General features: G+C 40.8%; 1 protein-coding gene across 4 annotated transcripts in view; it reads left to right on the top strand.

The window, feature by feature from the left end:
• The window catches only part of slit1a (slit homolog 1a (Drosophila)), a 107,713-nt gene extending 83,827 nt beyond the window's left edge, over positions 1-23,886 (top strand). For 2 of the 4 annotated variants that reach the window (XM_088086321.1, XM_088086320.1), the window contains 22 exons: positions 1,291-1,435; positions 1,549-1,623; positions 2,301-2,444; positions 2,553-2,696; positions 2,786-2,952; positions 3,680-3,815; positions 6,030-6,098; positions 6,184-6,255; positions 6,371-6,442; positions 11,848-11,919; positions 13,023-13,186; positions 14,040-14,164; positions 14,278-14,375; positions 14,472-14,611; positions 15,287-15,380; positions 15,925-16,062; positions 16,147-16,375; positions 16,556-16,686; positions 16,798-16,991; positions 18,649-18,937; positions 19,162-19,373; positions 20,578-23,886. In XM_088086321.1, coding sequence (XP_087942447.1) covers positions 1,291-1,435; positions 1,549-1,623; positions 2,301-2,444; positions 2,553-2,696; positions 2,786-2,952; positions 3,680-3,815; positions 6,030-6,098; positions 6,184-6,255; positions 6,371-6,442; positions 11,848-11,919; positions 13,023-13,186; positions 14,040-14,164; positions 14,278-14,375; positions 14,472-14,611; positions 15,287-15,380; positions 15,925-16,062; positions 16,147-16,375; positions 16,556-16,686; positions 16,798-16,991; positions 18,649-18,937; positions 19,162-19,373; positions 20,578-20,816 — 3,149 coding nt within the window. In that variant the 3' untranslated portion in view covers positions 20,817-23,886. The remainder of the gene's footprint in view (positions 1-1,290; positions 1,436-1,548; positions 1,624-2,300; positions 2,445-2,552; positions 2,697-2,785; positions 2,953-3,679; positions 3,816-6,029; positions 6,099-6,183; positions 6,256-6,370; positions 6,443-11,847; positions 11,920-13,022; positions 13,187-14,039; positions 14,165-14,277; positions 14,376-14,471; positions 14,612-15,286; positions 15,381-15,924; positions 16,063-16,146; positions 16,376-16,555; positions 16,687-16,797; positions 16,992-18,648; positions 18,938-19,161; positions 19,374-20,577) is intronic. The other 2 variants (XM_042501676.2, XM_042501675.2) reach the window with 1 other exon arrangement.
• Positions 23,887-25,144: the final 1,258 nt, after the last annotated feature.

Raw genomic sequence — 25,144 nt, 5'->3', positions numbered from 1 at the left:
CATTATTTGTGCAGTTTTAAAAATTAAACCTGGGGTGGCTAATAAGATTCAGGAGTGGCCCGTGCCATTCCCCAGACATGCCCCTGATTACTGCGTCTATCTGTACCCTCCACCGAGCCACTCTGAGAGGTGGCAAACCTTTGGAAAGTCGTTGCACAAAGTCGTTGTCAGCCTGAGGAAGTTGATTCTGTGAATGCAGTAGTTTTCCAAATATATTCTAATAAAGTCAACGATGAGGTTTTGGGGTTAGGTTAGGGTTTCAAATGTCGGTCCATTTATTTAGATAGTTTTTTGATACTCAGCTTTTACATTTTGTCCTGGTTGTTTGAGGTTTTCCTCCTCATGACTGTGGTCTGGGTGCTCCACGGCGTCCCGCTGACGTCATCTTTAAACCTCAGGCAGTAGGTGCACCGATGTGAGAAAAGGGAACGGGACACAAAACGATATCCTTACAGAAAATGCTGGGCTGTTCCCTCTAAATGGAACATATGCACACACACATAAGCTCTACACGCACATACACACACAGCCACAATATACACACACACACATACACTCACACATATACACACACACTGTTCTAAGTGGCTCCCAGTGCTGCTCCATTATTGAGCAGCCATGATGTAACTGGTAGCACGCTTTTTGGCACGTAACGTCTATTCATAGACAGAGGAGGTGCAGGAAAACGTCCCACACTCCCCTCGCTGCCTCATTTTTGCTCTTCCTTTATCAGGACAGATGTCTCCCTGCACTTCCGCCACTCACCTTTCATTTCTCGCTCATCTGTCTTCTCTTCCTTTTCTTCTCTGCATGCATTTATGTCCCCCGTGCCCTCCTTTTTTTCCTCCCTCTCCTTTCTTTTGACTCCACCTGTCTATGCATGCTTCCTGGGCTCTCTCTTGGGTGCTCTGCTTCAATAAAGCTGGCAGGCCAAATCCTCTTTGGCATCCCTATCTCAATCTCCCTCTGCTGCTGTTCTTTTCACCCCACTGCTCCCACTCTATCACCGCTCTAAAATAACTCACCTCTACCCTTCCATCACCTCGCCCTCACCCATTCATCTCTCTGCTATGAATGGTAGGTGAGCTGCAGGATGTTTTTGAGCGTGCCTAAGGTTAAAGATTTGTTCGGGAAGCCACCTTTTATGTCACAACAGGACAAACTACTACTACATACAGCTGTGGAGGGAGTGGATGCGTGACTCCAAGTGTCATGGGAAAGTTAGGCACAAATGTTGGTATAAGAAAGAGGCTTACGTCATTTTCTGCGTTTGCATTTTCTCCTGTTCAGGTACAGAGGACACCCGTCTGAATAATGCATGTAACAGTGATCCAGTGTGTCCTCCCAAGTGTCGTTGTGAGTCAAACGTAGTGGACTGCTCCAACCTGAAGCTCACCAAGATCCCTGAGCATATCCCTGCATCCACTACTGAACTGTAAGGAAAAAAATTCTTTTGTGTGCTGCTACCAAGAAGAGACAGAGTGATCTGAGATAAGAACTGAGAACAAGTAATTAGATGAATCCTTGAATTTGTCTTTTTCTCTCTAGCCGCCTTAACAACAATGACATCACCAATCTGGAGGCAACTGGAGTTTTTAAGAGCCTTTCCCAGCTGAAGAAAATGTGGGTGAAACTTTTTTTTTTACTTCTTTAGTATTCACTATTTGTTTTTTTGCTGTTATTGATAACAAAAGATGGAGCGATGCTGTCATTGCAGTCAGTTTTTCCTGGTTTCCTTCTTTCCAAATCAAAAGGACCTGGTGATTTAAACAGGCAAAAAACACTGAATAAAGCAGTTTCATGTTACAAATCAGTGTTTCTTCAGTGCTGTCCAGCTGTACACTGGAGCTTGTTTGGCTAGTTTCTCAGATTACTTCAGATTCAAACGTCCAAAAACATCAAACCCTTCATGTGGTTAAAACATATAGTTAAAGATGTCTAAGATCTGAGAAGTGTAAGGTAAAAATGTGTCTTAAAACCTGATAAAAAGTCAATTTATGACAGCTTCTGTCAGACTACCACAATCCTGATGCATCTGCAAGGGGATGTGGCGCCACTAACAGGTCACAGCAACCAAATGACATGTAGAATTCCTTGATTAAAATTGAGATTTCTCATTGTTTCTCAACATTGTTTAGTACATTTGGGATAATGTAAGTGCACAACTCAACAAATTATATGACATTGGGCTACTCGTTTGTAGACATTTTAATGCAGACAAGTCATATTATATTCTCACCTTCAACAGTTATTTTCTAAATGGTAATTTACTCCTCTGACATGCTTTTTTTTCCCTATAGTAACCTCAGCAACAACAAGATCACAGAGATTGAAGATGGGACATTTGAAGGTGCGTCATCCGTTAATGAGCTTCACCTCACGGCCAATCAGATCGACTCAGTTCGGAGCGGGATGTTCCGTGGCCTCGAGGGTCTGCGTATGCTGTGAGTGATGAACAAACACATACATTGGGCATTCTGGTATCTCTGATGTTAAGGATAATATTTCAGATTTTTCAAGGCTTAAGTTTTTTTTATGTCTTTCGACTTTAGGATGCTGAGAAACAACAAGATCAGCTGTGTCCACAACGACAGCTTCACAGGGCTGCACAACGTCCGGCTGCTGTCTCTGTACGACAACCAGCTGACCACAATCACTCCCGGAGCCTTCGACACTCTGCAGACTCTCTCTACCCTGTGAGACCCTGGCACACTCACAAAGCTGCCTTCAGTCGTTCATTTTAAAGTTTCAACGCTCTTACAACCTCTCTTACGCTTTTTCCCAGTAACCTGCTGGCCAACTCCTTTAACTGTGACTGCCGGCTGGCCTGGCTTGGTGATTGGCTGCGAAGTAGAAAGATCGTGACAGGTAACCCTCGCTGCCAGCGCCCTGCCTTCCTTAAGGAGATCCCTCTGCAGGACGTGGCTCTGCCTGACTTCCGCTGTGAGGATGGTAGGTGCTGCCAAGACTCACAGCCTATCATGATTTAAGTCTTTCTGTACATCCTTATTTAGACCGTATCTGAACTTTTGTTGCAGCTTCTCCACTTTAAATGAAGTAATCTGTCTTTCTGAAAGGAGATAAACATTGTCAACACAGCAGATGACCTCCACTTTGTGCAAAACTAACCTGTCGGGCTCTGACTGATTTAGATTTTCACATTGCACTCTGCTCCACAATATGTTATGAACAAGAGCAGCTTAAAGTGTCTGAGATCATCTTAAATAATGACCGCTATTGTGCGACTCTTTTGTTTACTGAATAGATTGCTGCTCAGCAGTTCCTAAGCTGCTGGTCGATGCTGGGCTGAGTGGAGCTATTGAGCTGTTTGCCTTATTGACCAGTCAGCCTATTTACACCTGAATGAATGTTAGACTTGTCTTCGGGCCTTGGGCAGCTTCCATTCTTTGCTCTCGCTGGTCGATATTACATTAGCGAGGCTCCTCTCTCTGTGTCCTATTTTCCACTTCACATTTGTCACTTCCTCTTTTTTTTCATTGTCTTGATGCCTTACCATCAGCTTGAAGGATTGTGTTCTCTTGCCTTTAGGTTCTCTTTGTCTTTTTAATCTTTTTTTGCCAGGGATGGGTGCTCTTCTTCTGGCTGTCCAAACCCTCCTGGCCTTTCTCTTTCTCTCTAGTTTCTTACACCTCTCTATCTCCTCTGTTTCTATTCTCAGGCCAAGAGGAGCAGTCGAGCTGTGTGCCCAGACCCCAGTGTCCCAGTGAATGTACTTGCCTGGAAACTGTGGTGCGCTGCAGTAACAAGCACCTCCACACACTGCCCAAAGGCATCCCCAGAAATGTGACTGAACTGTGAGTTCCTTGGCATTAATTATGCCAATTGCATGTGCATCTTATCGGTTTGAGCTCCAGGTGTTATTGTTTCTTTGTCTGGAAGGAAACCAAAGAGGACAGTATAAAAAAGGTAGAGAGGAGCTTAGGAGGTATGAAAGAGATAAGAGTTGGTGAGAACAGTGGAGGCAAAGAAGACAGATCCCATCATTTGGAGAAGGGGAAAGGAGTCAATAAACCCTGCAGTTATTCTCTCAGACATTCTTCTCCTGTGTTCCCTGCAGCCCTCAAGGCTAGCACTGATGTCACTCTCACACTCGGAGCCAAGGATCAGAGTGTGTGTTTGTGTGCATATTTGTGTGAGGGCCAAAAGCCTGTCCACAGGAGCATAGGGGAGCAAGAGGACAATTTAATGAGCAGTTTTCAATGGAAAGGGGAGGGAGTGGAATAGGTCTGGAACTTTCCAATACTGCTTCAAGTGGTTCAGAGTAACTCTCACACACACACACGCAAACACACAGATGCATGCACATGCTGTGAAAGCCTTAAGGCCTGTCATTGTCCCAGCAGGTGTGACCAGGTGTGCCCCTCTGTTCCGGGCTTTCATCTAGTCATCTGGAGAGTTTGCTACTCCATCATTATCCCAAGTGTCCTCTGCACCGTCATTACCTATCATTACCTCTGAACCCAAGGGCCCCCTAACTAACCAGCAACAACCCTTCCCCACTCCCCCCTGCCCTTCCCACCCCTGAGTACAGTCAACAACAATAGCAAGAGAAAGCCCCTGCAGCTCTGCTCAAAGGGGACCAGGACCCTTAATCAGCCATTTATCAAGGTGACAACCCTCTGGTTGCATTTTGTGTTGGCAGTCAGCAGGGTGACTGCATCCCTGCAGGCATGTTGTCAACCGTGGCGGCTTGTACATACATCAGTATGTTAACACACACTAAATTTGGTGTGCTGGGTGACATTCAGGAGGTGCCGCTAAACAGGAAATTTTAAAAAAAAGTCACTGAATATGATAAGTTAACCACCTTTGCCCAATTTCTCAGTCCCAGTAGAAATGATACATAACCCAGTATGTGTCTGGAGTAGGAATGCTTATACAGGAGACTTAGTAAGCCTGACTTCAAGGCATGAGACACCAAAAAGTGGAGTCAAAACATCTGAAGAGAAAAAAATAATTGAAAGACAAAACAACCTGCTGCTTGCTGTAACATGAGATTAAATTGGCTGCAACAGCATGGGAAAAAGTGTTAAAACAGTGTGATGTCCAGCAGTAACTGCCTGAGGCTCTCTGCACCTAACAACATCACAAAGTAAAACTCATCAGCTGTCAGAAAACAGAAAGTAATGTCCAAATGTAGAATTAAATCAACATTTCACACCAGGTAAAACCTGATATATAATATAAGATATGGCACCCACAGATAATTTAATCCCTTTGATCATCCTGGATCATCATTTTTCTTGTGCTGCATTCAGATTCCTTTAACCCCTTTGAAACCTAAGAAAATTGGTTTGATTTCTTTTGAAAAACATGGGGAAAAGGCAATGAAGAACTTGGCAAGAAATTAGTAAAAGGTGACAAGAAAAATGACCTGAAAATTAGTTTTTACAAAGGGGAAGGAATTATTAGAAAAAATATTTAAAAATAATAATAATATGGGATATTGTCCAGAAAACTGTATTCATAATTATTAGAATGAGAAAACATGTTTACATGTATACATATACATTTTTTCAGTTATTAGAATTTTCTTCTACTTCCACTTTTTGGTAACTTTCGACTAACTTCTTGCTAGTTTTTGGGCCATGTCTCGTTAATTTGCTCATTACCATCCCATATGTAAAAAGAAATCACCTATTTGCTCAGGTTTCAAAAGGTTAATCTGATTGTCCATTGATAGAAGTAGCCTACCCTGTAGCTTGACATTGTTTGACAAAGAATGTGAATTAATGAATATATAGAGTGAAGTTTGGTGGTTTTGGGAGATGGGGTAGAATTTTTTTAGACTCTTTTTTGCCTTTTTTATGCCCTTAATCTTTTTTGGAAACAACTGAATTTAATACTAGATGGCAAATACTTTTAAAGTGTATTTACAAAAGTCTCATCACAAGATCCACTTCATAGCTATTATCAATAATATCACCAAAAGCATAGGGCATATTTTGGTCTGAATGGATCTTTTTCCTACCGGCTCTTTACTAAAAAGTTTGTGTCTCTTTGTTCAGGTATCTGGATGGAAACCAGTTCAGTGTTGTGCCAAAGGAACTGTCCACCTTCAAATACCTGCAGCTGGTGTAAGTGTTTCTCCACCTGCCTTCTTTAACTCACTCTACAGATTAATACACTGAACTAATGCCTTTTTTTAATTTTTCTTTGCAGAGACCTGAGCAACAACAAGATCAGCTCTCTGACCAACTCGTCCTTCGCTAACATGAGCCAGCTCACCACTCTGTAAGTAACTCTCATCAGCCTCAGCCAAGAGCTAGTTTTTCACTCTGGTGCTGACAGTAGGATGGAAACAGATGAATTTTATATGCATGCATATGTAATTATTTTTACATTGCAGAATCCTGAGCTACAACTCCCTGCGTTGTATCCCCAAAATGGCCTTCAATGGACTGCATTCTCTCCGACTGCTGTGAGTGTGTTTTTATATTTAAATGCACACAAACACATCTTCATCTTAATGTGTCGGTCTAGCGGTTAAGATCAGTGTAGATTATTTGCACATTTACATGTATGTAAAAGGACAGTGAAAACACAGTTTAAACATTGTGCAGAAGAGATTTGAAGCCAAAAATAACTTATAATGACACCTTCCCATTAAATAGCCATACGTAAATAATTAAAAAATAGACAAAACATAAACAAAAATTGCATGATTAATCAAAGTTTCGAGACCAAGCAAAAATTCTTATTTTGTCAATATTTAGATTTAAATTAGAATCAGAGTCTGGTTTCTTGCCACAGCAAGTGTTGAAAACATGACTAAAAAAAGCAGTGCAGTATTTAGACATGTTAGAATTGTGCAAAATTGTCCAAAGAAAAAAAAGTTTAACAACAGATCAGCTTAAAATCCTATTTTTAATACATAATGTGGCTTCCCAGTGGTGTTAGAGAGATTTGATGCAAATCAAATGTTTGAACAGTTTCTTTGTTGTCACATGGTTTCAAGACAACGCTCAAAACAGCATCTTCATTCGAGACAGTTGAAGTTATTTTGAAAGAAGCATTCTAAAACAAGATGAGACTCACTTTCAGACTAAATGAGTTATTAAGGAGGATATTTTTGCAGCTTGCACTACAGAGGCGGTGCAGCAGATGCTGAGAATCTTTGATTGACTCCAGAGGACTGGAACACGGTCTAAACAGTTATGACAGCTTATGAATACACAGACAACCTCCGACCTATTTTCTCACTTTAAATGGCAGCGCAGCAGCAGCGTTGTTCCAGCTCTTACTCCTGCCCACACCTCATCTTCAGACATCTTTCCTGTCTGCCTGTTCACCTTTAAACGCCCCGAGCTCATCACCGCCTCACCGTCAGGGCCAAACACGCGCCCCCACAACCCACTGTACAAAATCACTCTGACACTGATTACCAGCGAATGTTTGCCCCGCTAACCGTAATGGTTTTGACTCTGCCTCCGGGCTTTTATGAAGTTATGAAGTCTTTGATTGTGCACTCTCAGTGACCATGGGCTCCCCGTAGCTGAATCGGTCTGCTAAATAACTGAGATGTAGAATGTAAATACATTCGACAGATAAATGATGAAACCAAAACCAATCTTTTGGACCTGCATGCAAAGATACTGCAGCTGGATGGCTCACACTTTAACTCAAATGTACAGTTTAGTTCTGCGAGGGGGAGCAGAGACTAGGCCAGCAGCACTTCTTAGGAGATTATGTATGCATCTGTATGCGTGTGTGTGTGTGTGTGTGTGTGTGTGTGTGTGTGTGGCTGTGTGCATAGCTTATATGTTTGTCATCTACTGGCTTGGTGCCCGTTAGTATGTGTGTGGGAGTAGACGTATCGGCCTTTCCATGTGTGCTCGTAGCAGGCACACTTTTTACTACTGACAACAAAGCTTGAACAAAGCCTCTTTTTACGGTGGGATTCGACTAAGGCCCCGATCATTACGAGGCACAAAGCGTAAGAGCCCTTTTAGCGTGGAATGAGAGTGAAGCTCGGTCATCATTAGCTGATGCCGCCTTGCTCGCCTGGGCGCGTCGCTTTGATCCCTAATGAAGCTGGGTCCGTTATTTCTGCTCTTACTCACTCACGCCACCTTCACTTTTAAAATATTGAAAGTGCGCTAGACGCCATGTGAGGCCCTCTTTCTAACACCACCCGCCCCACACACACTGCACCCAGGGTCAGAACTATATACAAGCTCACACATACACACACACACATACACGCAGACTGTCTGGACTACCTTCTTGTCTTAGACAGGATTGCAAATAAAGCAGAAAACTTTGATGTCTTTACTGCTGGTGTGATCAATCATAAGCCTCCCATTAAATGTCAATTGGTGCCATGGCGTTTTTTTTTTTTTTTTTAACTAAGCGAAGCTGTGTGGGGGCAACAAAACTGAAGCGCCAATGAGCTCAGTTTAATTGTTTAAACCGGGTTCAATGTTCAAAGTTGGAAACTTCACAAAAACTGCAGTGAGATGTCAAAGTCAGCTGCATGCAGGACACACTCTGCATTCGCACACACTTGAGGTGCCAAAGCCTTTATAAAGCTGCACCTTTGGCTTTACAGAGCAGTTAAGAGGAGAAGAATCATTAACGCTTAGGGCTTCAAACAGACCAGGGGTCTGAGCCTGGCATGGGTGTGGTGTGGTTTGGTGCAAGTGTACATATGTGTGTGTGTGTGTTTGAGCTGCAGATTAATAAGCTGCTAATTAGCCTGCTGGGTATTAGGTGTGAGGTGAATGAGCTGAGACAGTGCTAGGGCGTGGCTCGCAAGGGTTTGGGTGGGAAGCTGTGATATGAAAGAGTGTGATAGAGGAAAATAATAGAAAATAAAGTAGAAGCCTTCAACGAATAAAATCAAAACCAGCATATTGTCAAACTGTGGTTGAGAATCACATGATCCTCAAAATATGCAGCTCAGAGGACTCACAGAATTTCAAAAAGGTTATGAACTGGTTGCAGGTGATCAAGCCTGCGTGCAAATTTTGAACATATTTAGTAAAAAAAAAGCTGTGCTTAGGCATAACAAAGAAACCTGTGATTCACACTAATATAGAGATCCCACTTACAACACAATCATGCATACTGGGAGATGTGTATAACTTCATCCAGGTATCATCAAAGAACAAAAATGTCTGTCTCCCTATGTATGATCAGAAAGATGGTAATCATGAAAAACTGGATAGCTTTAAATGCACCCTCTCAGAAACAATGGATCACCGAGGTAACAGAAATAATTAATTTGGAAAAGGTTGATTTAAGACTGCAAAATACTGAGGTGGAATATGCTGAATCATGAGCACCAATACTTAATGTCAGTGTAAAAAAGAAATAATCCAAGACCACATTTGTTATTAGTTGCGAGAGATAATTTATGTTTGGGGGGCACATTGCTGAGGAGTTGGTTTCAATTTTGATTTGAACTTTGGTTAGGACGGGGGTTAGACATAGCAGGACTCAATTATATGTCGATGAATTGCTAGAATTGTGTGTTTTTTTTGTCTTCCTCTTTTATGAGTCAATAAAAGGGAGAAAATAAAAGTTAGAAAGCCTGTGCATGCTGTACAGAACTTCTTTTTTGTCATATCATGTCCAGAAATATTAAATGCAATTCCTTTCTGAAAATTGTGCCAGGCTAGACATAAGTTGACAGGTAAGATGGAGTGATGACACATCTGTAGAAAAGAAAAGTAAAAAGACATGAAGACAGACTGAGAGAATGTTAGCAGGAGAGCAGATCAGGTTTCTTCCTGGAGACTCCCTGGCTCCTTTCTCCCATGAGATCTCTGCCTAGCTGGCACACTGCTGCTGGCTCTGTGCCCTCAGCATCCTAACTCCAACTACCACAACCTAACTACTCACTCTGCACTAATAAGCATTCTCCCCGGCACACAGGCCAATTAACTTGTTGTCTCAGACGGTTACATTGTATATTTTCCCTTACTCAAGCGTTGCTCTGCGTCCTTACATTAAGCAGCTTCACTTTCTGTATCCTTTCCTCTGATTTGTCCACAGCTTAGTGGTAATTCACAGCTCAAACAATGAAGGAAGTAGGGCTTCAAAGTCTGTTTATGTATCAGCTGTCATCACAAAGGCACAGAGAGCAGATGTGTCATGTATTGGTGTTGCGGACTGAGTTGTGGTAACATTATCATGCGATCAGCTTAGGGTTGGAGGTGGTAATGACCCTGCGGATTACAGCAGCCATCAGTCATCTCGCCTTTAAGCCATGTTGGCTTGTCACCCTAGATAGTAGTCAAAGAATAGCAACTAGCAAAATAATATTAATGTTTGCATGCAAACATTAATATGTAGGTGCCCAAGTATGTAAGCACATAAATATGCCTGTAAATGTGCGCGCAGAGACAATTACACAAATGTTTTTCACCGTCCTGTATGTGGGGCAACTCTGTTGCCCCCCTCTCTCTGTACCCCTGTTGGCCCTGCCAGCCAGACGCACACAGAAACTTGACACCAGGCTTTTACAAACTTACAGAGCCTCACATCTCTGCCAGCTGCACAAGGCTCAGCCAGAAATACAAACCCAATTCTACCACCCAGCACAAAACTGAAAAATCCCTTTTACGTTTTCTACAATTTCTGGTTTAAGCTATCTGAAAAAAAACTATAGCATGCAGGACTGCAACTGTCGATTAATATGCCAGCTATTTTCTTGAATGTTTTTATTTTTTTATAAAAATATCAGAAAACTTGGAAAAATGCAAATCAAAGATTAAAAGGTTACATTTTCAAAATGGTTGTTTTGTCTAATCAATAGTTCAAAAACCCAATGATATTCAATATTCGGTCACAAAAGACTAAGAAAACCAGCAAATCCAACTCAAGAAGCTGTAATGAGCAATTTTTTTTTCATTTTTTTTCTGTAAAAGGACAATTTGCCCCAAACTCAACAATTTTCTTCTTACCTATAATGCTCTTTATTAGTCTATATTGTTTTGGAGTGAGTTGCAGAGTTTTGGAGATATCGGCTATAGAGATGTCTGCCTTCTCTCCAATATAATGGAACTAAATGGCACTCAACTTGGAAAAAAAGCAGTGTCTCTTTCCAGAAATTGCAACTTGGTTACTCAGGACAATCCACAGACCTTGTTGTGAGCAGTTTAATGTAGGAACTATTTTCTTTCTAGTGAGCTACACCGCAAACCATATCACTGCGCAGAAGGAAGCGTGCATATACTACTAGCTGACACAGCACAACTGAGTTGGCTAATGTTACAGCTCAGTCGAGGGGAACTTTTAACTTTTACTTATCGTGCTGTCACGAGCAGGAGAATCTTGTCCACTGGTAGATGCACTCCACCTTCTGCACAGTCATACGGTTTGGGGTGTAGTTCAGTGCAAAGAAACTAATTCCCAAATGAAACTGCTCACAACAAGGTCAGTGGATTACCTTGATTTTACCTGGTCATATAATTTCTGGTAAGAAATCTTTTTCAAATATTTTTTATTTTATTTATTTATTTTTTGGGGGCACTTTGAGCACCACAAGTGAGAGCCATGTAGTTCCTTTTATATTTGAGAGAAGACAGACGTCTCCACAGCTGATATTTCCAACACTCTGCAACTCATACCAAAACAATCAAGATATATAAATAGCACTACTGCAAAGAGGAAAAATATGTATTTTTGATTTGGGGATGAACTGCCCCTTTAAATTTGAGTCAAGTGATTAATTGATTTTGAAATAGTTTGTTTTTTCTTACAATCAACTACTCATTTCCGTTATAATAGTACGACAGCAACATTTTTTTTCTGGTGAAACATGTTCATGATCATAAAATTTCTCTTTTTTTGTCATGTCCTCTCTCCATCGCCCCTCAGGTCTCTCCATGGCAACGAAATCTCAGAGCTTCCTGATGGCATCTTCAACGATGTGGCCTCACTCTCCCACTTGTAAGTAGTAACACACACACACAACTGTATGCCCCAAAAGGCAGCCCATGTGATACCATCTGCACTTACCACTGACTTTGTGAAGTCTACACACACACACACACACACTTTCAGGCACAGAGGGGGTCTGGTCAGACAGCCGGAGAGCATGGCTCACAGTGGCCTGTCTGTAGTCCTCTTTGGTGGGCTCCACATGAGCCAAACCCTCCCTTAATCAGCCGCAGCCCTGTGGTTAGAGCAACACACAGACCCCTGTACTGTCTCATCTCCCTGTGACATCTCCGAAAAAAACACACCCGCTCACTAACACACACACAGATTCTTCATGGTCTGTGGACTTTAGTGTTTGTTTTGGTTTGTTTATTTATGTCTGTAATTTTGTGTGTGGTGTGTAGCTGTTGTGTGGTTGTGCACGGCCTCGTGGACACATGTAAAACTACACAGAAGTATTTTTGCAGTGTGCCCTATATAGATATTTCACATCTTCCCTTGACAGTCGCTGATCAATAGATCTATCAGTGTCGGATTGAGGAGGAAGAAGGGAGGATAGGGAGAGCTAAACAAAGATATTATTTGGAGGGCAGCACAGGAGTCAAGGCTGCATGAAAGCGGGGTGAAGGGAGAGACGTAGGGCGGCCATTGATCCACAGTCACAGTCAAGTGGCTTTCATGTTAGCAGATGTCAGGTGTCAGCTATTGGCCCGGCCTGAAAGATGAGCCTGTGTTCCACCGTAATGGAACAGCATCGATTCAGGAGTGTTTGTGCATCCAGCGGGTAGGACAGAGCGCTATTGATTCACGACCACCAAGACAGAAGTGGTTAAGAGTGCCTTCTGTTCGCACCTTTGCCTATAATTGAGAGACCCTCCTCCTGATGATGTATGGCACAAAGTGACATTGAGCATTAAACTTTTAATCTGTTTTATTCTTAGATAAGGCATGTTTTAGTTGTATAGCACATCAAGTTGAGTTGGTTTGTTTTAAGTAAGGTTGTAGAGACCCCTCCTGGTAAAACAGTGTATTACAGTGATAATTTGAGAAGTTGGGAATAATTTGCTGTCTAACATCATCAAACTACAGATTTTCTTTCTCTGCTCTGTCAGGGCAATTGGTGCCAACCCTTTACATTGTGACTGTCGTCTGCGCTGGCTGTCTGACTGGGTGAAGACCAGCTACAAAGAGCCTGGCATCGCCCGCTGTGCTAGTCCACAGGGCATGGAGGGCAAACTGCTGCTTACCACACCTGCTAAGAAGTTCGAATGCACAGGTGAGTTACTGTTTTGGACATGCAAATATAATGCAAGCAGCAATAGTATCTAGAAGTGGGGAAAATATCATTACAGCATAGTTTCGAAATATAGGAATCTTTAGTTAGTCAGGTAGTCCTATTGAGATCAAGAAATCACTCTCAAGAGACACCTGAGTCCACAAATAAAGACATAAAATATTGTAGGAAATACAGTATTATTAAATGATTTTTAATAAAAATGATAAATAATAAATAAATAATAAAATAATAAAGTAATATTAAAAAACAAGATTATTAAAACAAATCATAAACAGTCACAGTTAAAATCATTCAGGTTTTTGAACAGATATCTGAATCAACCTATTGTAATCAGAGTTTTAAGCTTTAAAGTACACTGTAGTTAGCTGCAATTTGTTGTGTTTTCTGTGGCAATATTGTATCAATACATGAATGCCAAATATTGACTTTTTATTATATAAATTACTAATATTGCAAATATAATATTACAATAATATTACAAATTAAACTTCTTATTGCCTAATGGAAAAATACAATCAATCGCTTTGTTAGTCCACTGGGTACATTTTGTTGCAATAAAAATGACTGAGGTAAGATGAAAAGACTGAAAACTTTATCTCATTAGATAAAACAAAATGTTGACAAAGATTTATTTTGGGACATAATTTGCAGTGCAAAAATGATAATGAACAGTATTATATTGCAATATATGTTATTACAGTACTCAATTTATCTCAAAATGTTTGAAATCTCAGTAATCTTGTATCATGACTTAGGTGTCATGATAATATTGTATCCTAATTCCAAACCCAACTCCATGCAAGTCATTCTTATCTGTCTGGCTTTTTCTCAGGTGATGTGGACACCACAGTCCTGGCCAAGTGTAACCCCTGTCTGTCCAGTCCTTGTCTGAACCAAGGCATCTGTCACAGTGACGTGGCAGAGATGTACAGATGCAGCTGTCCACCAGGATTCAAGGTCAGAGCTGCACAAAACAACCACCTATTTATGAATATCCTCAATGTGTTGCAGCTCTGGAATTATGTGTAATTTATAGCAAATATTAACATTATCTGTGTTCTTTGTCTCAGGGCAAGAACTGTGAGAAAGCTCTGAATGCTTGTGTGAGTAACCCATGTGCCAACGGAGGAACCTGCCAAGCAAATGAGGTTGTGGAGGGAGAATACAGGTGAGGGAGGCACGCTTTCAAGGCAGTACAACAAAGAAATGAAGTCTTATTTATTTTACAAGAAACGTGACATAATGAGTTTGTACGTTTTCGTAGTTGCACATGTCCACTGGGCTTTGAGGGCCCTACTTGCCAAACAAACATTGACGACTGCGAAGACAACGATTGTGAGAACGGAGCGACCTGCCTCGATGGAGTCAACAACTACACTTGTTTTTGTCCCCCCTACTACACAGGTTAGTGCATGCAGTACAGTTTGACTTAAGAAACAGCTGCACTGCAAAAAAAAAACCTGTGTAAACAAGCAAAATGTGTTGTAATCAGTAGAGATTTGTTAGGCCTATAAAACAAAATAAAATCTGCCAGTAGATAAAGATTTCTTGAAATAAGCTATAAACAATACTGACATAAGAAACAAGAGTGCCATTTAACTCCACACCATTAAGGAGTTTTAATAAGACATGAACTATTTTGCTTGTTTTTTGGTGATAAATATATATTCACAGTGTTGTTTTAAAACTGGCATAATGCTGAAGTAGCAAAACCATCTAGTTTTCTCTCAAAACAGTCATGCAACGTACCTTTGAAATTTGTTTCAGTTTCTCTTCTGGCAGTCAAATTTACAAGATAGATAGATAGATAGATAGATAGATAGATAGATAGATAGATAGATAGATAGATGTTTATTTTTGATTTATTGTTTGTTTGCTTGTTTGTTCATCCTTTCGGCAATACATTGTGTGCCATACAGCAATCATCAGATAAATAAACAAACAACTGCAACAACTGTAACTGTTACACCAAACAAACGGTGACTTTTGAAACATGACTTTCTTATTTTGTTGTTTTTTGCGGGATGGTTCTTGTTCTCTGTTATACAACAGTTTATTCGTTTTCTAAATTCTGCGTAGGGGACATGTGCGAAGAAATGGAGGATGTGTGTGCCCCAGGACGGAGCCCCTGCCAACATCAGTCTACCTGCCTCATCACCTCTACTGGACCCAAGTAACTTATTTATAATTTATGATTTCAAGTAAAATCACAAACAAACACAGTGGTCTACACAGCAATGAATGTGATGGTGTTATGGAGCATCCACCCCTTCAAATGCTCCATGAAAAGACTTAAGTTCAAAAGGCTCAGAAAATTATTGCATCCCACTCCCATGTCTTGTATTCAGAATACAAACAGCTCCCATAAGAAAGACACTATGGGGTTCCAATTAAAAACAAAAGAAGAAACCTGAATAGGTACAAATTCTCGGTCATCCCTCTATCAATGAATCTGCTAAACTCAGGGCAAAAAGAAGGGTGTAAGATGAGGAGCAGTGTTGTATGTATTTGAATGCACTTAATGTCTGCACTTGTCTGTGCCATGCACTTTATGTCTGTTTCTGCCCTATGTATGTATTTTTATGTAAAAGCCTTTATGTCCAAGACAAATTGCCCTGAGAAAAAAATTAGCAAAATCAGATGTCATATACTGAGAAATAGAAAGACAAAGAGATTGCTTTGTCCTTTAATTCCAGTGTTATGTTTGTATGCTACAGATGTGTGTGCTCTCCTGGTTATGTTGGTGACGACTGCAGTGTAGACTATAACGACTGTGAGGAGCATCGCTGTCAGAACGGAGCCCAGTGTGTGGATGAGCTAAATGGATACTCCTGCGTCTGTCCTGAGGGATACAAGTGAGAAAAGCACACATGCAATGTGCATGCCCATTCTTTATTTTGGCTACTTTACTAACATCATCCTCGCTCGCTTTCTCATAGTGGTCAGTTGTGTGAGGTTCCCCCATCTCCACTGTCCCTGTGTGAGCTGGCCGACTGCCAGAACAATGCCCCGTGTGTGGAGCGAGGCGGGCGGGCCCTCTGCCAGTGTCCCCCAGAGTTTGGGGGGCCACGCTGCGAGAAGCTGGTCAGCGTCAACTTCATTGACAGAGACTCCTACCTGCTGCTCTCTGACCTCAAGAACTGGCCACAAGCTAATATTACCTTACAGGTATCTATTCAGTGTGTTAAAGCTACAATTGGCAACTTTTAGAGAATCGTTTTTGTCATTGTGTGATTTCAATCAGAATAACACGTTTGCGCATATCTTTAAAGTCGGGTTTTATTTGGGCTTGCACAATAATTTGACTTTTTCTAACATCATGTATGTGTACTGATTTTCTCTCTGTAGGTGTCAACAGCTGAGGATAATGGTATCCTGCTGTACAATGGAGAAGATGATCATATTGCAGTGGAGCTCTACCAAGGTCATGTCAAGGTCAGCTATGACCCCGGCAGCCAGCCAGGACACGCCATTTATAGGTAAGTTGTTTTTGAAAGGCTTAAGTTTCCTGTCACAGGTAGCTTATGAAAAGGTGGCATTGTACTTTTTATCATAGGTCTAATGTTCAATCTGTGTTTTCCTTTTGCCAGCACTGAGACTATCAACGATGGCCAGTTTCACACAGTGGAGCTGGTGACCTTTGATCAGATGGTGAACCTGTCCATTGACGGGGGTCTCCCTACCACAATGGACAGCTTTGGGGCGGTGCGGCCCCTCAACGGGGAGGCTCCACTATACGTGGGGGGTAGGGGCCCTCTCCAGAACACACCTCCCTCCTCTGCAGGCACTCTTAACTACTACACTACTGTCAATCACCACCCTTCCCCCTCGCTTTGTCACCACTGCAACCAACCCCTCCCCTCAAACCATGCAACCCTTCAACCCCGTCCTACTTCCACGCAAACCCTGTCCTCCACCCACACCATCCCCACCTTTAGTCATGACTGTGTTTGCTAGGGGCCACAAATAAATTCACAATACATAAACATGCATAAACCTCCCAATTCTCCATATAGACACATTTGTAATGGAAAAACAACATATTAACTTGACAGATGAAATACAAGTCTCAAAGGTGACAGATAAGTAATCTGTATTGAGCATTCAGTGTACACCACTTTATAAGTCGTAACACATATCTCACAGTGTGTAATGTACACCCTCTAGTGGCTACCATAAGAACTACCAGACACAGTCTTAACTTCAGATTTGTTTTCTATTTGCATGGATGTGATTACATAAAATGTGACTGTATTATTATTATTTTTGTAATATGTTAATATGTGATTCAGCCACTATTGACATTCATCAAAAATTTAGCGGATTAGGACCAAAAGGAAGATTTTCTAACGTCTGCTGTCATGCAGCTTTTTTCGTTGTGGACGTCACAGTTTGCTCAGGAGTGGCTCAGAATCTGGTCAAATCTGTTTTATGACGCTTTTCTACTACATGGTACCGGCTCTACTGTACTCTACTGTACTCTACTCTACTCTACTCGCTTTTGGTATCGGGTACTTTTCTTGGGGTTGTTTTCCATTAGAAGATAGGACCGGCTCAGTGTAGCTGGTCGTCATAGCGACGCCGTGGGACACTCCCACTTCGGGGGAGCCTCTTTTTCAGGTGTGCACTACTACAACATGTAATATTCTCTAGGTGTGCGGCAGCACGCGGTTAATACCAGGGTTACTGCGAAAAAATATTCTACCAATACCCGCCGGTAGCATTTCCTTTCTGCCTGTCCTTTCTGTCAGATGATGGTGAGTTCAGGTGACTTCACGCACAGATGGATGCAGCAGGAATAAACACGAAAGTTAAATAGTGGAGACAGATGTTCAGAAATGGGATGTTATTGACGAACGAACACACAGCATTGACATATTACTATTATACTTTTTATTATTTAAGGAACCTGTATGTACAGAAAATATATAATCTGTAACACAAAAGTGAACCATCTTTTAGAGCTCCCGCTGAACGTCTCAGTGGAGCCGTCACCTCTTAGTGTCTCATAGTATCCGGTCGGCTGTTTTTGGAACCCCAGGAGAACTAGTACTAAAAAGGTAGTGCCAGGTTCATTTTCCTAATGCAAAACCAAAAAAAAGGCAAGTAGAGTAGAGCTGGTACCATGTAGTGGAAAAGCGCCCTAAGTGATGTGCCATGCTGTACTGTTTTTCATCCATACAACACTACAGGAGATATGCCCTTTTGCTGTCCCCTGATTCAAGCATGATGCGTCCTGTGGTGCAAATATATATATACACATTAAAGACAATTTTAAAAAAGAGTTTATTGATTTGACAAATTGCATATGCACCACCAGGACACACATGTTTGAAATTCCTCCATTACACTCATACCAGCCCTGTGTTAGCTGTCCGTTTGTGATCCAGTGTGCTCGTCCGCACACATTTTAACATCTCTTTTTTTCTCTCCTCCTCCAGGCATGCCAGTGGATGTACATTCAGGTGCTTTCCGTCTCTGGCAGCTCCAGAATGGTTCCAGTTTTCACGGCTGTATCCAGAATCTGTACATCAACAATGAGCTCCAGGACTTCACCAAGACCCAGATGAAGCCTGGCGTGGTACCGGGCTGTGAGCCCTGCAAAAAGATCTACTGTGTACATGGCATCTGCCAGCCTGATGGGGTCCAGGGACCAGTGTGCCACTGCCAGCCAGGCTGGAGCGGCCCACACTGCGACCAGCCTGCTACCAACCCTTGCCAGGGCAGCAAGTACGTTGGCAAATGTGTAGAATTCATATTTCACAGCAAACATCTTATTGCAAGTACCTCAAAATTGTACTTAAATTAATCTACTTGAGTTAATGTATTTTTCACACCTGACAGATGGAAATATTTTTCAGTGCTCCAAATCCATGAAAGTGCTCTTGAAACATCAACGTCATTAATTGATTTATAGAGCCAGAAATTTGATTATGGTTATTATGTCTTACAAGGTGCGTCCATGGAAAGTGCATCCCATTGGACACTCAGTCATACCGCTGTGAGTGTTCGGAGGGTTACCGCGGAGCCTTGTGTAACCAACAGGGTGAGCTGTTTAACCCCTGCCGCCGCCTGTCCTGCAAACACGGTCGCTGCCAGATCTCAGACACAGGAGATGCTTACTGTCACTGTGAAAGTGGTTACACTGGAGAACTTTGTGACACAGGTTGGTTTGCCAGTCAGTAATTCTGAGGAAAAAAAACTTTTTAAAGTTGATATGATTAACAGGGCGTCTTTCAGACCTGAAAAAGTATTAAGAATAGATCAATCAATTTAGCTACAATGCAGCCCCTTAAAAGGATTTAAGAAGTCTTAAACTCCAGTTTTGGAGTGATTTTGTGGTATGTATGAGTTTTTTAAATTACTTTTAAATAGTCAAGTCAAGTCAAGTCAGTTTTATTTATATAGCCCATTATCACAAAACAAGGTTTGCCTCAGAGGGCTTTACAGTGTACGACATCCCTCTGCCCTTAGACCCTCACATCACCCAAGGAAAAACTCCCCAAAAAGAACCCCTGTAACGGGGAAAAAAAAGAGGAAGAAACCTCAGGAAGAGCGGTAGAGGATAGTGAGGGATCCCTCTTCCAGGATGGACAATACATTCTGTATATACAATCACTTTTTATGCATGTTTTTGTAACAAACCATACTATGACTTTTTTAAAAAAAAAAAAAATGAAATTTTAAAAACATACTATACTGTCTTTTTTATGATTAACATGTTTGTACATTTGTATACCATATTATATTTTGTGGTGTACAATATCATAACACTATGCTATGCCTTTATGTGACATGTTTGTATAGAAGACATATACCACATTATGATTTTTTTAATGACATTTTTAGCTTTTGTGGCTGCTATGACCATTTTCTATGACATACCATGCTATAACTTTTTCATGACAATGTTTAGACATTTTTGTGTAATATTATTGTGTGACTTTTCAATGAAATACTTTCATCCGTCTTATATTTTGACTATTTTATGACAATTTCAAAGATTGATGTTATTCCATACTAAACTGTGACATTTTATGGGAATTTTTTAGACTTTTTCTGTGAAATACTGTACTTCTGACAATTTTAAGACTTGTTTATGTCACGCAATACAGGACAATTTTAAATAGTTTTTAATGCCTCTTTATACTATGACTGTTTCTTAATGTCAGTTTTGAAGATCAGTGCATAGTCGATATATGTTAAAGTATGTTACTATTGTAACGAGTTAGAACTCGACTCACTGATGAGATCTTTAAATGTATGGAAATGCTCTTATAACGAGTCATAAATTTAACGACAGGATTCCTGCATACACCCTGCCTAATTAATCATATTAATGTCTGTGGGTGTTTTTGCCTATTTTCTAGAGTCTGAATGTCGAGGGGAACCTGTGCGAGACTTCTACCAGGTACAGCGAGGCTATGCAATCTGCCAGACCACACGCATGGTCTCTTGGGTGGAGTGCACCGGAGCTTGTGACACGGGGGCCTGCTGCGCCAGTCAGCGAATGAAACGCCGGAAATACACCTTTGAATGCAGTGATGGAACTTCCTTCAGCGAGGAAGTTGAAAAGACCATCAAGTGTGGCTGCGTGGGCTGCATGTAGCACCATTCGCTCACATTTCCTGCCGCTGCCGCTAAGCAGAAGATAGAAAGTAAGGAAGAAAGAAAGAGAGAGGACTGGAGGAAAGCAAGCGAGGGAGGGAAAGCGAGAGAGAGTATAAAGAATATATATAAAACCTCTATCTATATATTATGGACAACAATGTTTGTAAAATAGGACATTTCCTCCCCTTCCAAGGGTGTGTGACCTACAGTAACACAGAGAAACCAACATCATGAGCAACAATGTAGAAGTGACAACAACGGCAACAGAACCATTGTATCTGCAACATTGTTCCAAGGGGTCCAGAGATTTCAAAGGTGTTGCATTCAGAGTGAGGCATCCCTCCAACCCAAATTACCCAGTGTGATATCCCCCATCCATCCGTGAGGCCTCTGACAGCCTAGCCACCATCTACCATCTTTACTTTGTGGAGGCAGAGAGGACAGTGGGGTCCAGCCTGGCTAAGAATGGCAGAAGAGAGGCAGAGACTGACAAAAAGAGAGAAACACAGGGATGAGAAAAGAGCTGGACCGTTTGACTTGGCAAAGCTATCTTGAGTTGAGCTTGGCTGGGGCACCTGGACTGGGCTGCATATGGTTTGGGTTGAGTTAAAGTTGTTGTTGGTTTGGTGTAGCAGTTTCTCTGCCAGGATACAGTCATCCATCCACACATGCACATGTAGAAGAGAACAAAGAAACGGTAGGGTTAGAGTGGCACATAATCCAGTGCGGACGTCATGGTTTCGAGGCCAGGTGGTCTGGCGTCACAGTTGTTTGCTGTGAGGTACCGTAACATAGAAACTCCATAAAATAGAGACTGCACTGACTAGCAGCACTGAAAATGACAGTTGTACATCTCTCCCAAGTACATGATCACACATGCATGGTATACATACATTTACACAGTCTTAACACCTGTAAAAGTGAAGAGGCTTGTGTGATGCAACTATATTCTGTTCGTACAGCAAACCAATCTGGTGCTGGCAATGCCCAGTGCCTATCAATCCCCCAGCATGCATTGCCTCAGGGTTAGGACGATTTGCATAATCCCACCCCCTTTGAGCAGGGGGCTGTTTAGCCCTGCTCCTCTTGATGCCTGCAGTATTAAACTTGTGCAAACTGTTGCATGTGTGGAGAAGAGTTTGCCAACAAATATGTAGAGCTTCTTAATATCATTATAAATGTTATTACAAAACAAAAGGTTGCAGAATCAGCTTCTGATTTTTGTTTTGTTCTGTCTAATTTCTCATATTGATTTGTTTTTATTTTTGTTAAATTTTGTCTCATGATGTAACCTAACTCCTTTAGCTGCCCCCCAACCTTCCCCCAACAACTCTTTATATAGAAATGCCTAACAGATTCTAATATATATATATTTGTATTTCATTTTGGTATAGTATTTTTCTATGTTAAGGAGTAAGTCTGTTTCTGGAAGCTTTGGGACTGGTGGAAAGGCAATCGGTTGGTTCCCTAGGTGTTTTTATTTGTTGATCTTACTTGTTCCAACAAGGTAATTAATTACGTTAATTGGCCAAAAATACAGCAGCTGGTTGGCCTTGTTGTATAGGAGACAGTATTGGTCTGGAATATGTTTAATATTGTATATGTTGTCTTCCATGTGAATATTACATCTAATTCATGAGAGTCTGTGCTTGTTTTTTATTTATTTTATCTAAAGGCGTTTTCCTGTAGAAAGTGAAAGGCATAAATGTTGCTGACATTCAGATATTTTCAAAAATTTCAAAAAGATTAAAAAAGGTAAAATAATGAATAAAAATAGCATAAAAATCTGTAAGGTATTTGTAACATCACTTAATAGCGAGTTACAACAGTGTTTTCTCCGACTCGGACATTCCTCATTTGCTGCAGAGGCTGGAGAGGTCAGAGCTGGGATTAAGAAATGTCCCCCTCAAATTTACCTTGTAATTATCATACCACACTTAAAGGCTTCTGATTGTTTTCATGTTCATTGTTTTGAAGTGTTGGGTTGTATTTCTACCATTTTAATTTGAGAGATGTTTGCCATAGAGGTGTTTTTAGTTCAACAGAGTTTAAGTAGTCAAGCTCAACTGATCATAAGCTGCTGTCAAGCCAGAAGAATTAGGATGAAGTTGCTTCTGTGTACAATGATCATGTTAAATCATCCTAAACTGTCTGAATAGACAACTGTGACATGCCTACTATACTGACAGATAACAAATCCACACAAAAAAAGAAGAAATGGTGCCAATTACAGTGAACACAACAGTCATACCTGAATGTATAAATGTGTATAGATAAATATGACCTATGCTTATTCATGAAGTGGTAACTTTTAGCTGTTATTTAGTTTCCAATGTAAGATATAGAAATCACATACTGTTCAATAAGTGACAGTCCATCAGGATGGCTTAAAGCATTGTTCTCCCCGCAGATTGGGATTGTGTTTATCCATTTTGCTGATCTAATTGTTAAAAGTCTCTTTTTAGTGTGAAAGGCTGCAGAGCCAGATCTCAGCTTGGTACAATGCACACAGAGCTCCTCTTCATATTGCTACCCATGTTAACTTTGTTTTACATGCTGTTGATGTGATCCCAGTGGTGTACAATAACATTAAAAGAAGGATACTGATGAATAGTCACTGTAACTCTTAGGCTGTGTGCCTCGTTAAGGTGCATATTTAGTTGAATGTGGCTTTCTTGTCATGTCTCCTTTCCTTCCTCTGCACTGATCTGTACTGGACTGGTGCATTCAACTTCCTGGTAGACATCTTAGTGGTGCTTGTGCTTTATTGAGATGTAATTCAGTTACCTGGTCACATGACCGGAAACACAGATTTTCCATCCTATGAACTATATACATAAATATGTTATTGTAAACAACACAATGTCTCTGTTGTATTGAACTGGTGCAAATACTTTAAATATCCCTAATTGGGTTGTGTCTGTTTGCTTTTTTGTTACAGGATTGATGGTGGGATTAAGCTGAAATACTCCCAATGATGCTGAATGTATGTAGTGCCACCGACAAAATGTTTACCAAACCTCCACTCTTTTTCATTAATTAAACTTAAATGTGTGTGCTTTTAAGAACATATTTGTCTTTTTTTAAAATTTTACTTAAAGTCCTCTTTGTTAATAGCATGCTATTTATACATCATATGGTATGCCATAGAAAATATTTAAAATAAAATGTATTATGATGTGGGATGTGATTTTTTTGAGGGAGATTTCATAATATAATATGCCATTAAAAATTTCATACAGTATTACACAATAAAAATGTTGTAAAACGGTCATAACATGTTGTAAAAATGTTAAAATAGATGTCATAGTATGTAAAAAAAAAAGTGTAATAAAAATTGTATTGTATAGTATGCAATATCATACTATACTATGTCATAAAAAATGTTTATCCTGCAAAGTGCCAAGTGTTAGGAGGTTTGGCTCGGTGGGTAAATCAGGTAGTTAGTGTGCCTGAGGTTGCTGGTTCAAGTCTTTCTGGGACAGGTGATTTTTGAAGGCTACCGAAGCTAAAGGGAACATTGAATACAGGCAGTTTGGTTGTGAGACAGAAAGGAAAGTCAAGAGACAGGAAGTTGAGGTGAGAGACAGGAAGTTTGGTTGAGTGACAGGAAGGTTAGTTAAGTTATCAATCAATGTCATCAATGATGAGTTTTTGACAGACGTCACTGTTGATACTGAATTGTGAGTTTCAATACCAGGTAAAACCAGTATCTGTAAATGTGACTGGATAGTAAATCCCTCACTCACTGGTCAGTTTCGGGACACGGGCTAGATATGGTGGTTTGCCCCTCCAAATAATAATAATAATAATTATTATTATTATTATTATTATTATTATTCAGTTACTGGAGACTCCTGTCACATTATTGAGGAAAAAAAAGACAAAATTGCCAGTAAAATATTTAACATATTAAAGCTTTATTTTAGACAACAAAACAACAAAAAAGCAACATAGTTACATGAGTTGCATGACATGTCTCTTTGCTGCTTCGGGCTCGTATACAGCCGGTGCTTGTCCATCTGAGGATGGCCCAATAGGCCTATGCTGCCTTTTGTGGTGTGTTGCTATATATTTTGGGTTCCCTTCCAGTCTCTCCTGAAAAACAGCTAATATTTCAGAGAGTTTCTGACTTCTTAAGGATGGCTGCCAAACAACCCGCAGCTTCCCCATTAACTTTGCCATCGTCCTTATCTGATTTCATGTCTATTGTGATCCCTCCCAAAACATGAATTTCTTCTTTGGCCAAGACAGCTCTCCTCACTTCCTGCAGCTGAAAACACAAGTAGTACAATCAGTACTGCTCTGTGGTGTTAACACAGAGCA

This window comes from Plectropomus leopardus, chromosome 13 (genome assembly GCF_026936395.1).
Source record: "Plectropomus leopardus strain MGB_pleo_1.0 chromosome 13, ASM2693639v1, whole genome shotgun sequence".
Taxonomy (NCBI): Eukaryota; Metazoa; Chordata; class Actinopteri; order Perciformes; family Serranidae; genus Plectropomus; species Plectropomus leopardus.
This window is presented reverse-complemented; position numbering and strand designations above follow the sequence as displayed.